We start from the raw sequence: 17,343 nt of genomic DNA on the forward strand, positions 1-17,343 counted from the left end.
AGCAATATACGGTCCGGATGATAACAAAACCAAGTAATAAGAAAGAAAGGCTAAAAGACCGTGGCGCAAGATGTTAGAGCGTAAAAATTAATAAAAGACTAAGTAAGAGACATAATATATTAATAATCAGTTAGATATAAAAATACATACGTACGTTTCGATCTTTTTAAGATCCTTTTCAATGTTCAAGCAGTCGTTAGAAAATAAACAAACATCAAAAATTTTAAAATAATAATAACGAAGCGCGATTAAACAAAGACAGGCGCGATAGGACACAAATAGACATTGTGTACAGTAATAACGGTCGCAAATTTTAAACGCTAACAATTGATGTGACGAATGAAAGCGTATAGACAGTTAGTAAATTAAAAGGCTAATAATGTCTGGCCACAAGCTAAATTTTCTGAAAGAAGGCCAACGTTCACCTCTCCATCAGCAAAAGGCGTAATAAAATCGCATACGTGAAATTATTCTTCGCAAATTTATATTGTGTGACGATCCCCCGATAAAAAAAAAAGCCCCAAATTTTCCAAATAGGTCATGAAGTCGTGAGGATAAAAATGAGCTTGGTCAACATTTTTTAAAAATCCAGGAGTCTCTATGGGTAGAAAATCCACAAAAGAGTCGGTAGAAACAAATTAAATCCCTTAAACGATGAACGAGGTGGATGTCTAAGTAAGAAAATACAAAAGAAAGAAAGAAAGCAATATATCAAGCAACAAAGAAGCACATGTCAAGCATAAAAGTAACCACAAAAAGTTGTTAACAAAGATGAAAATATTAGTTATAAAAGCGACTAATGTACATAATATTACGTAAATGGTATGGAAAAATTATTTAGAGCAAAATTCAGAGTTTGTGCTAGATACTTACAAAGATGGAAAACAGAGAACCGAGCTAACAGGCGAACAAGGCGAAACTATATCTAAAGGCGAAGGATTGTGAAAAGACTGAACGATAACCGACAAAATGTGAAGAAGTAGAAGGAGAGGAGGAGGGGAAAAAAGGGAAAGTAAGATTAAGGGGAAGGGGAAACGGAATTTAGGAAGTAGGAGGCAAAGGAACGGGGGACTTTGAAAAAGCAAGACATTTTTTAATGATATTCAACCCATTTTTTTGCTGGCTAATGAGAACCCAGACAGCACAGAAAGGCCAAAAGATATCTTAAAGGACAGTTTAGAGGACTTTAAGACGTCTTTAAGTCGTCTTTTAGATGTCTTTTGGACATGTGTGCTGTCTGGGAAGCATCTCAGAAATCAATCTTTTTCTATAAAAAGGTTCGGTAATTATATACATTAGCGATTCCTCCGATTCCAACCGATTTCAATGACTTTGAAATATGTTGTCGGGAGCATGATTCTGAACAACATTTCCTTATACATGTTACCGTCGCTCGGCCTTAGTTTCCGAGATATTTATAAAAATATTTTATGGTTTTGCAATATTGTCACCATTATATGAAATAACTTTTTTGCATTATGTATTCAGTTTTTGACAAAGTAATAATGTTTACCTGCCCCGGCCCTATCTTAGGGTCCATCCGCCACTGCTATTTGGTACAGTGGGGATTTTAGTATACACTAGAGGGATCTTGGGGGATGTGGTCACTCTACGGCGTTGTGCTCGTCGGTGCCGTTTTATACGGAAGGCCAGTCGGAAGCCAGCATGTACGCGAATACCTCCACCGGCACTTATTTGGTCAGCGAGCGACCTTTTCAAGGATCCTCCATGGCAATCGGCATTGCATCCATCGAGCAAGATACCAACATCGCTCTGGAGTCGCATATCACTGTGTTAAAAAGCAGCATTAGGTGTGAGGTCTGGATAGCTCAGTGGTCTAGAGCAGTTGCCCGGAAAGCGGAAGACTCGGGTTCGATTCCCGATCTAGCCACTTGCGCCTCACATATTTTTCTAGTCTGCGAATATTGTTTTCTAGCAATTATTCGTTAGGCTGAAAAATGTGTGAATGCTCTCTCCACAGGATATGCGTCAATGCCGTTGCCACGGATGGATTCTGTCGCTCGTTGATCAAATGGGCGTAAAGACACGTCCGACCTCCTCCCACATACATCCCTATCTTTCTCTGGAAGGCCGAAGGCCCCCCTTGCACCCCCCGCGCGCGCGCGCGTGTGTGTGTGTAATATACATACATTTCTGATATTTTTTAATTGTATTAAATTGTATTAAATTCTATACAAATTAAAAAATATCAGAAATGTATGTATATTACACACACACACACACACACACACACACACACACACACACACACACACACACACACGCGCGCGCGCACACGTGGGGGGTGCAAGGGGGGCCTTCGGCCCCCCCTCCCGCAACCACCCCGCTGGTAGGATCTCGCTTTACAACTCTTTTTGGTAAACATTATTACTTTGTCAAAAATTGAATACATAATGCAAAAAAGTTATTTCATATAATGGTGACAATATTGCAAAACCATAAAATATTTTTATAAATATCTCGGAAACTAAGGCCTAAGGAAAAGTTGTTCAGAATCATGCTCCTGACAACATATTTCAAGATCATTGAAATGGGTGAGGAATCGCTAATATATATAATTACCAAAGGTTCTTCATCAAGAATTGTCGTGTCCTCCCAATTAAAGTCATGACCCAGAAGTCTATGAGACGAAACAACTGTATGGGAGTCAGACGAATAATTAATTAATAAATATTGCCCTTAACTTTACTTTCCCCGCCTTTTTTCCCCTCCTCCTCTCCTTCTACTCCTTCTTCACATTTTGTCGGTTATCGTTCAGTCTTTTCACAATCCTTCGCCTTTAGATATAGTTTTGCTTTGTTTAGATTAGTTCGCCTGTTATCTCGTTTCTCTGTTTTCCATCTTTGTAAGTATCTAGCACAGACTCTTGATTTTGCTCTAAATAATTTTTCCATACCATTTATGTAATATTATGTACATTAGTCGCTTTTATAACTAATCTTTTCATTTTTGTTAACAACTTTTTGTGATTACTTTTATGCTTGACATATGCTTCTTTGTTGCTTGATATATTGCTTTCTTTCTTTCTTTTGTATTTTCTTACATAGACATCCACCTCGTTCATCGTTTAAGGGATTTAATTTGTCTCTACCAACTCTTTTGTGGATTTTCTACCCGGAGAGACTCCTGGATTTTTTTAAAATTTTGACCAAGCTCATTTTTATCCTCACGACTTCATGACCTATTTGGAAAATTTGGGGCTTTTTTTTCATCCGGGGATCGTCACACAATATAAATTTGCGAAAAATAATTTCACGTATGCGATTTTATTACGCTTTTTGCTGATGGAGAGGTGAACGTTGGCCTTCTTTCAGAAAATTTAGCTTGCGGCCAGACATTATTAGCCTTTTAATTTACTAACTGTCTACTTTCTAAATTTCTTAGAGTGAAAAATTGAGTGACTGGTCAAGTCACTCTAGTTAGAGTGATTTTTCACTCATAGGAGTGAATTTTTCTCACTTTTTGTTGTAGAGTAAAAATTTCACTCTGCAAAATAGAGTAAATATGTATATTCTATTTTGTAGAGTGAATATTTTCACTCTATGTAGCATTTTCACTCTATATAGAGTGAAAATTTTTACTCATGAAGAGTGAGTAAAGCGCATGTGAAACGCGCATGAGTCCGCCATTAGCAACACTGTCGTATCGTTGTCTCGCGACGTTACCAACTCGTTGCACGTGTACTTGACATATACAAGACATATTAAAGTAACTTCTTAGGAATATATCTTTTTATTTTAGCATATTTCGAACGAGTGTAAACATATTTTTTTGTGTGTAACGTTAAATATATTTATATAGCTGTGACAAGAAAAAAGGAGGTTAATCAGCTTTTACACCGATAATGATATAACATGTTGTGTGCGATGTTCAGCTTCGATTAATTCAAGTAAAAAGCAATGATTGCTTCTCATTTCAACTAATCGAAGCTTCACGTCATATACGTAACGTGTTATCTTATTATTAGTGAAAGACGGCTTAAAATCTCACTTCCTAAGAGTGAATCTGTTCACTCGTATTTGAGTGAAAAATAACTTGACGAAAGTGATGATTCCACTCTGATTGAGTGAATTATTCACTTCGAACCGAGTGACACATTCATTTTACGTTCAGAGTTAAACAGTTCACTTTTGTGAAAAGTGAATGTTCACTAATTACGAGTGGCAGTATTTTCACTATCACTTGGAGTGAATATTCACTCGTTTGGAGTTAGATTTCACTCTAAGAAATTTAGAGAGTATGCGCTTTCATTCGTCACATCAATTGTTAGCGTTTAAAATTTGCGACCGTTATTATTGTACACAATGTCTATTTGTGTCTTATCGCGCCTGTCTTTGTTTAATCGCGCTCCGTTATTATTATTTTAAAATTTTTAATGTTTGTTTATTTTCTAACGACTGCTTGAACATTGAAAAGGATCTTGAAAAGATCGAAACGTACGTATGTATTTTTATATCTAACTGATTATTAATATATTATGTCTCTTACTTAGAGTCTTTTATTATTTTTTACGCTCTAACATCTTGCGCCACGATCTTTTAGCCTTTCTTTCTTATTACTTGGTTTTATAATATGAAAAATTAACAATAATATATATCTGGTCATCTGGTTATCAGAATTCAATATTACATGATTTGAAGTTTATCAATATGTAGATACAATCGTGTTTGTTAATGTATTAATTTGAAGAGTAGAGAATCAATCATTTTATTCGATTTTTAAAAAATTAATTCTTAAATTTTATACTAAGAAAAAATAGAAAAAATACATTAAAATATCATTAACCATATATATATATATATATATATATATATATATATATATATATATATATATATATTTAATTAATCATATATATATATATATATTCAAATATATAACTGAATATCTAATATCTTAATATGTGAGTAATATGGTCTTTTATTCTATGCCCTTCAGTGAGAGGGTTAACGCAGCATTGTCGACGTCGTTGCACGTGGTATATAGAACTTTGAAAGCGATCGATCGAGTTATACGCTCTAAATATCGATCGGCCAGCCATACCAGAAGTTACACTTTCATCTACATGTATATACGAAAGTATATCAGTACGAACCTTGAATATACGAATGGTTGAAATTAATTAATTTATAATGTGTTCTTTACACCTATCTAATCTACGATATAGAGTGACTTTACTCGAGGGAGGAAATAAAAAAAGTTGTGAATTTTTTCTCTCTCTCTCTCTCTCTTTTTTTTTTAACGAAAGTCAAAGCCTTTTTTTTCTCTCATGTTGGTCTGTGAAGCAATAATTTGTTTTTATCGCATAATTAGATCATGTATCTAGACATAATGATGCTTGTTAATAAAAAGATAACTTTGATCTGATGAGTTTTTTATCTTGGTACATCATAAAGTGGAATTACACACATTATCATCAATCTTTTGATATGATCTTATCTTATCGCGGTTACATGTAGAAATTATGCAACGGAATTCTCGTCCAATGGAGTATGAAAGCGAATAAAAAATATCATGTTATTCCAAAAACTAAAGCACGTAATAGCCTAAAAAAATTAGATTAATTAGCACAATTGGGACAAAATTAATTTCGGAACGATTTATTGTTACACGGATGTCGATAATTAGATTACTCAAGTATGTAAGATCTCTAACTTCGAAGATGTGGATACATATTTCTAGCTGGAGTGACAGACACGAGAGTGTGTTTTGAGAATAAATAAATCGCATGAGAGAAAAAGGTCGATAGAGCAAAGTGGGTGTCATCACATATCAAGATAACACTGTCAAGATCCAATGAAAAGTGCGATATCGTATGTGACGTATGTCGACTCACTGTTCGTGCACTGACATGCCCTTAGTCCGTCTGGCGCCCTGTCCCTCGATATTCTCTCGCTCGCTGTCTCTCCCCGGTTCCGTCTTTCCGTTCGCGCGAGTATGTTGACATGTATCTTTTTTTCGACACGTGTACGTGAGGATATCGCGATTTGTGCACGCGCGTGCGAACGAGTGCGTTTTCGCGCATCGATCTCACATTTTGGCGAGTCTAATTCCCGACGCCGCCTCGGCGCGCTCTCTTCCTCTCATGACGATCGCCGAAAAAAACCGACCGAAGAACGGGAGACCGGAAGGAGAGAAGGGAAGGGCCGCGCGCGATGTCCGGATATTCGCCGTGAAAATAGACTCACCGGGGAGGAAAAGAAAGGGGGGACGAGGCCGAAAACTTCCGAGATCCCTCCGAGATACGCGTCGCGCCCACGCGATTATCGAGGGGCGACCTCGATCGACCACCTCGGGATTCTCCTGCCCGCCAAGAGAAGCGAACCGTCCTGACAAAGGGGGCAAGAAGCACTGGCTTGGCTTCGTCGACGTCGCTAATCGCGCCTCGTCTTGCGCGTTGCACACCGCCTATCAGCGATGAACAGATGGCGAGAAACGTGCACGCGTGTGTGCGTTTACGTTGACGGGAGACGGAAAGAGAGGTATAAACGGGAGCGAACGCATGCGTAGGGGGTTGAGAAAGGGGATGGAATCCGGATGGTCCGACCGAGGACGAAAAATCGATCGAGTTGCCTTCCAGGTTGCTTCGCCGTCGTTCGCATAGATTACGTTGCTCCCCTGTATCGGCTCATCGCGAAGTCGTTCTCGAACTTATTTGTAATCTATACCTAGCAAAACACCAAATAACATTTATATAATTGTTACCTGTAATTTCCCACTCAACAATATAACTGTTACATGTTATGTAACTGTTACATAATTGTAACTGTTGTTACATAACTGTTACATAACATGTAACAGTTATATTGTTGAATGGGAAATTATAACTAACAGTTATATAACTGTTACATAATTGTAACTGTTGTTATGTAACTGTTACATAACATGAAACAGTTATATTGTTGAGTGGGAAATTATAACTAATAGTTATACGACTGTTATAATTTCCCACTCAACAATATAACTGTTACATGTTATGTAACTGTTACATGTTATGTAACTGTTACATAATTGTAACTGTTGTTACATAACTGTTACATAACATGTAACAGTTATATTGTTGAGTGGGAAATTATAACCAATAGTTATACGACTGTTATAATTTCCCACTCAACAATATAACTGTTACATAATTGTAACTGTTGTTATGTAACTGTTACATAACATGTAATAGTTATATTGTTGAGTGGGAAATTATAACTAATGGTTATACGACTGTTAGTTATAATTTCCCACTCAACAATATAACTGTTACATGTCATGTAACAGTTACATAATTGTAACTGTTGTTATATAACTGTTACATAACATGTAACAGTTATATTGTTGAGTGGGAAATTATAACTAATAGTTATACGACTGTTATAATTTCCCACTCAACAATATAACTGTTACATAATTGTAACTGTTGTTATGTAACTGTTACATAACATGTAACAGTTATATTGTTGAGTGGGAAATTATAACTAATAGTTATATGACTGTTAGTTATAATTTCCCACTCAACAATATAACTGTTACATGTTATGTAACAGTTACATAACAACAGTTACAATTATGTAACAGTTATATTGTTGAGTGGGAAATTATAACAGTCGTATAACTATTAGTTATAATTTCACACTCAACAATATAACTGTTACATGTTATGTAACAGTTACATAACAACAGTTACAATTATGTAACAGTTATATAACATGTAACAGTTATATTGTTGAGTGGGAAATTACAAGTAACAATTATATAAATGTTATTTGGTGTTTGCTGGGTATTGTCGCACGTAGAAAGCCGTCACACCGAGAACATCGTTTCGTGCAAAATTCAGCGTTTGACACATCGTTGGACTAGGTTAAGAGGAGAGGAAAATTATAACAATGTAGCTTCGAAGTAACAACTATATTAACATATATAATAGCAACGTTGAAGACGAGCCGTCAACAGGTAGATAGATTGGAGTACGTCCGGGCAAAAATATTCTACAGATCCTGGACGAGACAGAGAGAGAGAGAGACGCGCGACAGAGTTGTTTCGGAGAACTTGATGAGTGGAATCCGCTCAACACTAGATACGCCGTCGTGTATTTAAGCGGAAGCTGTAATTGAATCTGTTGGAGCCAGCTGTTGCCTTTAACTCAATTGTAACTCGAGTCTTCGTTTTATACGCTCGCGGAGTTATTTACCGATAACATCCGCTCGCGCGCGTCCCCGTCATGAGAAAACGATTTTATCCCCCGGTTGTGTGTCACTCTCTTTATTCATTTTCAAATCTCACACATTCATACGCATAATCACTTACATTTACATCGACGGCACAATAAAAATACCGATAACAAGTAAGTTTCGATTATCAAAGTCCCTCGCGCGGATGTATATGTACTTTAACTGTTACATGCAAGAATAAGAAAGTATGAGAAACCTGCCGGACGCGTACCTGCATTCCCTGCAACTGCAGCAGACAAAGGGGTGGGAAAGAGGGAGGGGGAGGGGGTGGGGGTGGGGACGACGGAAAGAAAGAAGGACAGAGAGAAGGAGACACTTTCCTTCCTCTGCAACGAAAGTATTATGCAACGCAAACCGGCCGGACAAACACGGAAGAACTTTCTTCGGCTGAATTCATGCAAGGCACACTTCCATTCTCCTTACCCGGATCTCGTGTAAATGCAAAACCGCCGTTTATACCTCCGCTTATGCGTCGTCGCCGCTGTAACTTCCACAACTGAAACACAAACCTCATATATATCTATCTTATAACATTCCTTACAATTACCCTCACTTTCTGTTTAACCTCAATTTTAATTCCAACCTCGGTATTTTATTACTTTATTACTCGCTCATTAATGATGTATCACTTGCTGAGATACGTATAGTAATTGTATATTAAGTGTATATTAATTGTATATTAATTGTATTTATTAATATGCATATGAGTCGGTTTATTGTACCTGCATGCATTATATTTAATCTCTTTAACTAAAATAATTATTATGTAATTGTTTTTTGTTGCTTATGTCAATAACAATTAAATTGTATTATTGTCATTAAAAGTGTTTTCAAATGAATAGTACACCGATATTCATTTCGTATGGAAGGAACGAATTCTGTTGAGAAAATGCATTGCTAAATCGTTCTATTAATATTCTACAATCCAAAAAAAAAAAAAATATATATATATATATTTGATTATGTATGGACTTTCTTCTCCGCGAAACTGCTTCATTGGCAATATAAATTTGTAAAAAAAGTGAAATTTGAAGAAATGAGGCAAAAAATTACATATACATAAATTTATATTAAAATTATTTATATAAAAATTACATATACATAAATTTATATTAAAATTATTTTCTTAATTATTTTATATAAAAATATATATATTTATGAAATATATATATTTGATTATGTATGGACTTTTCTTTCCCGCGAAATCGCTTTCCCTCTCTTCATTGGTAATATAAATTTGTAAGATCCTCTATATAGTGTGTCCCAGAATTTCACCGACAAATTGCGAGAGTGTATTTTACAAAGAAAAATAAAAAAAAAAATATAATAAAATTTAGCAATTTTATTACAAACAAATATTGAAACGGAAACAATTTTCAGTTACAAACAAACGTGAAACAGTCAACAATTTTCGGATTGTAGAATATTAATGGAACGATTTAGCAATGCATTTTCTCTAGAGAATTCGTTCCCTCCATACGAAATGAACATTGGTGTACTATTCATTTGAAAACACTTTTAATGACAACAATACAATCTAATTGTTATTGACATAAACAACAAATAACAATTACATAATAATTATTTTAGTTAAAGAGATTAAATATGTTAATGCATGCAGGTACAATAAACTGACTTTCATATGTATATTAATAAATGTATATTAATACAATTAATACGTATCTCTACGTAGCAAGTGATACATCGGATGATCATTTCGTATAATTTTCAAATCAACGAAAAGATTATTGAGCAATTAAGTAATAAAGTAACGGGGTCGGAATTAAAATTGAGGTTAAACAGAAAGTGAGGGTAATTGCAAGGAATGTTATATAAAATAGATTTGAAAAAATGAAGAAATGAGGCAAAAAATTGCCTATACATAAATTTACATAAATATAATACATAAATTTACATAAATATAATACATAAATTTACATAAATATAAATATTTACATAAATTTAAAATTATTTTCATAATTATTTTTCGATTATTTTTCCGATTATTTTTCTTGCATATACTGAGATTACAAACTGATCGAGTTTTTTTTTCTTAGAGAATACATGTGATCTGTTGAAGAGTTTATTTTCTCGATTTTCGAAAATCAACCATCAGGGCATTGATAAAACTTACTTAAAAACAATTGCAACCTGTGTTTTTCTTAACTTTATCTTATTATATCGTTAACTTCATTCACCAGAAAGGAATTTAAAAAAAACACGTATGTAAGAAAACAACGAGAAGATTGAATTTTCCTAAGATAACTATTTTAGGATACCATGAACAGAGACCATCTGTGATGGTTTTTGAACATTGTAGAAATATTTTCTCGAGAATTATTTTCTCAGTCTATGGTTATATCTTTAAAATTAAATCCTTTCATCCGTTTTTGGTAACAAAACCAATTATTCTAATACTAGTGCACAATATAATTATTTACTTATTGTTATATAAAATGTAACAATTACTGTTACTTTATAATTATCTAATTTATTAATGTAAAATTTTATTAATCTTTAAAATTTTAATAATCTTTATTTATTTAATTTATAATTATCTTTAATTATTTAATTAATTAATGTATCTTTAGAAATTGAACATTTTTATGATTTTATATTTACAGGATTATTTCGATTATGTGCAATGAGCTACTAAAATCATTTCTTTAATTTTTAAATTAATAGAGTGGATGTATTGTTTTATAGATAAATTTAAACAATGTTTCTTTTGTAATAATTCTATTAATTTTCTTTATCAAAGTCATTTTCACTTTTTGCTTTTATTAGTAATAACAGTAGACATTGTGATTTAATAATTTTTGCATGTTGCCAAATTTAAAAAGATTTTCAGTGATAATATTTTTTTTTCAGCGATAAATAAAATATAAAATTAAGTAAAATTAAAGAAAAATTGATTTGAAAAATAGTTTTGTTTTATTTATTCGTTAGTCTGTAATTTATTTCGATTTTTATAATGCATAGTTAATTTTTTTGCATTTCTTTATCTGTTATATATTTGCTCTTACATAGTAGAGTAAATAAAATTTCCAGACTAAGTAAATTTCAAAAATATAGCACATAATTATATAAAAAAATTTACAACAATCCCATTAACACAATTCTATATATGCTTTACAATCAACATACAATGATTTGAAATTGTTTGATAAGCTTCTTGAACATGATACCGATTCAGGTTACTTGTCGCATTCTTTTGAACGCTGGTGTATCTCCAAAATATTAATTTTTAAACATAATTTGCAAGTTTCTCAGAGAGCAAAAAGTTCAGATCTGGTGAGAACAGGAGATGCCAAGAAATTAATTCTTTTTTTGAAAGAAAAATAGCGTGATAATAAATTCATAAAGAAATAGGAAATAAAATGCACAAACGCATTTTCTTCTTGAACAAATCTTGTCATCTAAATAATTGATTATCTCCGAATGTATCTTTCAATATTTTAAATATTTTAGTTGTGGATTTTTAAGATTTAAATGAAAATTAATAGCAGATATTGTTGCATCTTGAAAATCGCGACACGATAAAAAGAACTTTCGACGAAAGTTTAAATAATTCGATAACCACTTTTATATAACTCGATCCTACATTTAAATATTTGCACATATTCGAGATGAACGTCGATACTAACTAGTTTAATAATTCTCCAAGAGAATGCGCTAGTCGTGCTTTTACAAAAAAATTCATAATTTTCATTTAATCGTCCTGTGTATTTTGTCTTATTATTTATTTTTAATAATATTTCAAGCTCTTCTCATTTAAATAATCTAAGTAAATATATATTAAAATTCTTACATTTTTATTTCTTATTTACAAAATTTTTATTTCTTATGTACACAATTTTTAAATCTTTTTAATAAGAAAAAATAAATTATATTACATTGTACAACAAAGTAATGAAATCTAAATTTTTTAAGCTATTTATTTTCTGATTTTTTAAATTTTGTGTAATTGTATTACACAAAATTAGCGGATTAATTAGCTAATATGTTGATTAGTATTAATAAATTTTATACTGTGCGCAAATTACATTTAATTCAATTCTATTTTAGTAAAAATTTTAGTAAAAATATTTGATCAATTGTTACATTTAAAACTATTTATTGAATTCAATATTTATTTAAAGAAAATGAAATTTTGGGAAATAAATGAAATCAATAGTTATAAATATATAAAGATTAATTTATTATTATTTTTTTTCTTAAATTTTTATATCTAAGGAGAAATAAAGATAAATAAGAAAATATATAATTTGAATAAATTTTAAAGAAAAGAATTTTAAAGAAATTTAAAAGAATTTAGATTTAATAATTTTCTTTTAAATTAATACACTAATTAATAAGTCAAGAAATATTTTATTAAAACAATTAAATAATTTGAGTGTGGCAATTAAAATTTTCCTATTATTATTTTACAGTTAATATTAATTAGTTTACAATATTAATATTAACTGATTATGATTGGATACATAATAACTATGTTTTTACATAAGAGAAACAAAATTGAAAAAAACAAAGACTATTCTTCTTGTTCTTAACTGACTCCATCCAGCATTTGTTGAAATAAAATTACAGCTGCTGGCTCTGTTTTTCTTGAGCCTGAGAAGTTAGGATGATTGCAGGTGAGGGAACGTTTCCGTTTCTGGAGAAGAACAGACCTGAAATAACTTGCGGTATAAAAACGAGGAAGTATATGTATATAGAATCTATGTAAATGCCGCAGGCAGGTGAGAAGATTCCCTTTTAAGTAATATTATTATTAATAAACTATTATAAGATTATCAAGATATTGTCGATAAAAATTTGAAAATTTTATTCGAACATTTTTTATAAATTTAATTCTCTATTTCACTGGATAACTTATTATATTACATATTTTTGTGCATATAATATATTTTTAAAATAAATCCCTTCAATAAAAATTAATTTGCGAAAATACAATGTATAATTATTCCTGATATTCATCTTTATAAGAATCTACTTATTAATTATAAATTTAATAGTTAGTATGTTTAAAATCAATTTTAATATAAAAACAATTTATATATATATATTTATCAATGAAATAATCTCTGTCTCTCGTTGTATGTTTCTACACAGATATATAATACATAGACATTATTAACAATGTTGCTTTCATTAGAGAGTACACTCTATTTGACTTTACATGTGCTTTAAGTCATTTATCAAAGATTGAATCGAACTTTTTATATGTGACCCAATACGTACACTCATACATTTACGTATATATATATACACACACACATACAATGTATATATTTCTGTTGGTCAGTATGCTAATAGGAAAAACGCAAGTTAAACGAACTACGAGGAATGTAATCTGCCAAAAATCAAAAACATTAAGTTAATGAGACGAATTCTTTCAGAATCTCGCGAATATTAAGATTAATATTTTGATTATTTTATAAATTAATATTATTTTTAAATTAATGTTATATATATATATATATATATATATATATATATTTGATTATTTTATAAATTAATATTAAGATTAATTTTGATTTATGATGTTTTATCTTGTCTCGAAATTTATGACAACACAAGATTTTTAATTAGTTATCACAAGACAGTACCATGATTAAGATTATCAAGAGATTATTGATCTTGTCAAAATTATTGATTTTTAAAAAATATTTATTTATAAATTAGATGAGGAAAAATCATTATATTATGTACGAACATAAACCAAATTTTATTTAATAAATAGAAACTTTTATATTAACAAATTTAGGAACAATTAATACAATAAATAAAACAATATAAGTAAGTAAATATATAAATAAGTAAACAATATAAAATTTTCTATGCAATTATTTTGCTACACAAAACTTTGTTTACATATACATGGTTCTTTAATTGTGTGCATGTGAAAGCTGCGTCTGCATTCTGGCATCTGCCTTTTCGTAAAGACAACAAATATACATATACATATAAAATTATAAAGGGTGTCTCATTTTAAATAATACGCTCAAATATCTCCGAAACAGTGCGTTAAATAAAAAAATGTTTCAAACAAAAGTTGTATGGCTTGAAGAGGGCCATTAGATGGTGGCAATGATTTGATCTTAGAGAGTCATTTGAAGGTCACGTGAAGATCACCGTCAATTTCTTAAGTGGAACTCCCTATTTTTTATTGCATATTCTTATAGCTTATCTCGAGGGCTTTCCAAAACACTATAATAAAGTATTTTTCCCTCAAGTACTTTTTGAGTTATAAGGCTTGAAATCATTTCTTAATTTTACATAAACCGTAAAATATCTTATAAAATATTCATTTTTCGATTATCTTATCTTAATACTTTTATGTACAAAATAATGAGAGAAATCAATTGGTGTAAAGAAAATACATAGTTGTTTCGAAGAAAAAATATGTAATTTGCAATTAACAATTACATATTTTTTCTTAAAAATAATTATGTGTTTTCTTTACACCAATTGATTCCTCTCATTATTTTGTACATAAAAGTATTAAGGTAAGATAATCGAAAAATGAATATTTTACAAGATATTTTACGGTTTATATAAAATTAAGAAATGATTTCAAGCCTCATAACTCAAAAAGTACTTGAGGGAAAAATACTTTATTATAATGTTTTGGAAAGCCCTCGAGATAAGCTACAAGAATATGCAATAAAAAATAGGGAGTTCCGTTTAAGAAATTGACGGTGACCTTCACGTGACCTTCAAATGACTCTCCAAGGTCAAATCATTGCCACCATCTAATGGCCTTCTTCAAGCTATATTACTTTTGTTTGAAACATATTTTTATTTAACGCACCGTTTCGAAGATATTTGAGCGTATTATTTAAAATGGGACACCCTGTATATGTATAATAAAATCGAGGCAAGATAATACAAGGTTTTTTTAAAATTCACTCAAGACCAGGACAAAATTTAAATTGTTGAAAATTTTCCATGCCAATACAATATTTTTATGAATATTGTCTTGTTTTGAGTCTCATGCAATTTTAAACTTTTTGCTTGCAAAAATTGGCAATTTTACTATATTTGCCGACTCCATTTTTCATAATTTCATAGTTGCCTCTCTTTTATTTCGAAGTACTTCATATTGTGCTGCGTAATTTCACCGCGATAATTATGTCTCGATTGATCCGTCTGTATCACCAGTCATATAAGTACGTAAAATTTCCGTGGCTGAAAGTTCCGATAGCGGATTCGCACTTAAATTCGATTCAAGATTTTGCGCGTTATCTTATATACCCGTTCGATTGCGAAATACCTTCCTGGGTTCACGACTCCGAACGAGATTACCGGCTGCCGAAGATATGACGCACATTCCAGGATTTTTATTAGTTATCCCGAGTCGCGTGCCTACTGATAAACTCTGTAACTTTCGCGTGCAACCGAGATCAATTATATTTTAACATTTTCCCTTATATCCGAAGGAATACTCTTATAAGTGCATCGCTCCATTAAGATTATTTCGCGCCGAACATTCATGCAATTTTATATCATCAAGAAGCAGAGTGAGAGAAAGTTATTAAATATATACATATATATATATATATATATATATATATATATATATATATATATATAATATAAATAAATTCTAACACTTTTCATTATTATTTTCCTTGTTATGCATATCTTATAAATTTTAATGTTTACTTCCAGCAAATACCAAGTAACATTTATATAATTGTTAGTTGTAATTTCCTACTCAACAATATAACTGTTACATGTTACATAACATGTAACAGTTATATTGTTGAGTGGGAAATTATAATTAATAGTTATATAACTGTTATTTGGTGTTTGCTGGGCTGTGTCATCATGTATTCCATCCTTGGACGAACTTGTGTGTCCTTCTTTCCAAGAAAAAGTTGAGCTATTGAAGTATTCCTAATTTCCAAATTGGTTTTTGATGTTAGAAATATTTGTATAGCATAATCTTTCTTCGTATCTGACACTTAACAATTCTTGCAATTATTGATATTTTGAAATTTTTTGATAGAAATTCGCGGAATGTGCCAAAGATATATTCTATATTCGTTGAAATATAGAATCATACAAAGAAATATACACAAGACAGGGCAGTATATCGGGAAATGTAACGCGAAAAGAAGATTCTTTACAAAAATAACTCGAAAACGATATAACATAGCATAAAATTTCAAGAAATTATCCTGATGTACATCTAAATATTAGAAGCACTCAAATTCACTTGCGAAATACTAAATATACTCGAGTACTTGGGTAATACTCGAATATCCTAATTAGATGTAAAAAACATTGAAAAAGAAAACAATTTGTTTTATTATTTTTGTAAATATAATATTATTTTTTGCTAACATAGTAAAAAAATTCTCTAAAGTTTAATATTTTTAATTTGCCTTTTTTCGAAAATAATTTTAATTAATGACACTTTTATAGCGGACAACATCAAACACGATACGATTTGGATAATTTTAAGTTAATTTTATAAAATTTTTATACATCTAATTGAAAATTATCCAAATTGTGTTGTGTTTGATATCATTTTAATTGCAAAAATCTCATTATTCTAGTAAAACTCCTTTCGAAAAAAACATAAATTAAAAACCTAAGAATTTTATTTTTTTTATTATATTAAAATGATGACCCCTACACTTTTAAAATTATAAATTATGTTTCTGTATCGATAAGAAAGACAATTTGTTCAAGTTCAATTTTGATTTGTTTCGAAAGAATTTACCCAATTAAAAATAGTAATTACATAATTATATAGCTAATTGAATATTTCTCTGTAAAAGTCCATTTATGGCTTTCGAGAGTAATGATTTTTTTCAATGAATATTAGTCACAATTCACAAGTGCTTATGCATACATACATTATCTCTCGCACACGATTATCGATCGCAAAGCGTATGTATTCTTCGTGGCGAAAGTATATATTGAGAATGCACAAGGTGGAGATATCGCAATACACAATTATCAAGAGCTCAAAATTCCCCTATCATATTGTTAAATTCAAAAGCCGTATCTGTGGCGCCGTACTACTTGTAACAATAATGCGCGATAGCGATACATGACTTTATCGGGGAATCAATATTGAAGCGAA

At 31.0% G+C, this 17,343-nt stretch overlaps 1 protein-coding gene across 4 annotated transcripts in view; it reads right to left on the reverse strand.

The window, feature by feature from the left end:
* Window positions 1-17,343, reverse strand: part of LOC145972624 (putative fatty acyl-CoA reductase CG5065) — a 40,706-nt gene that overhangs the window by 21,602 nt on the left and 1,761 nt on the right. Inside the window, exon 2 of one of the 4 annotated variants that reach the window (XM_083101357.1) lies at window positions 8,664-8,736. Coding sequence is in view for 1 of the 4 variants with exons in the window: in XM_083101356.1 (XP_082957482.1) it covers window positions 5,858-5,874 (17 nt within the window). In the remaining 3 variants the exon portion in view is untranslated. Of the gene's footprint in view, window positions 1-5,857; window positions 6,590-8,663; window positions 8,746-17,343 lie in introns of those variants that run through there. The other 3 variants (XM_083101358.1, XM_083101355.1, XM_083101356.1) reach the window with 3 other exon arrangements.

This window comes from Camponotus vicinus, unplaced genomic scaffold (assembly GCF_025532165.1).
Source record: "Camponotus vicinus isolate PSW18456_S1 unplaced genomic scaffold, iyCamVici1.0 SCAF_6, whole genome shotgun sequence".
Classification (NCBI taxonomy): Eukaryota; Metazoa; Arthropoda; class Insecta; order Hymenoptera; family Formicidae; genus Camponotus; species Camponotus vicinus.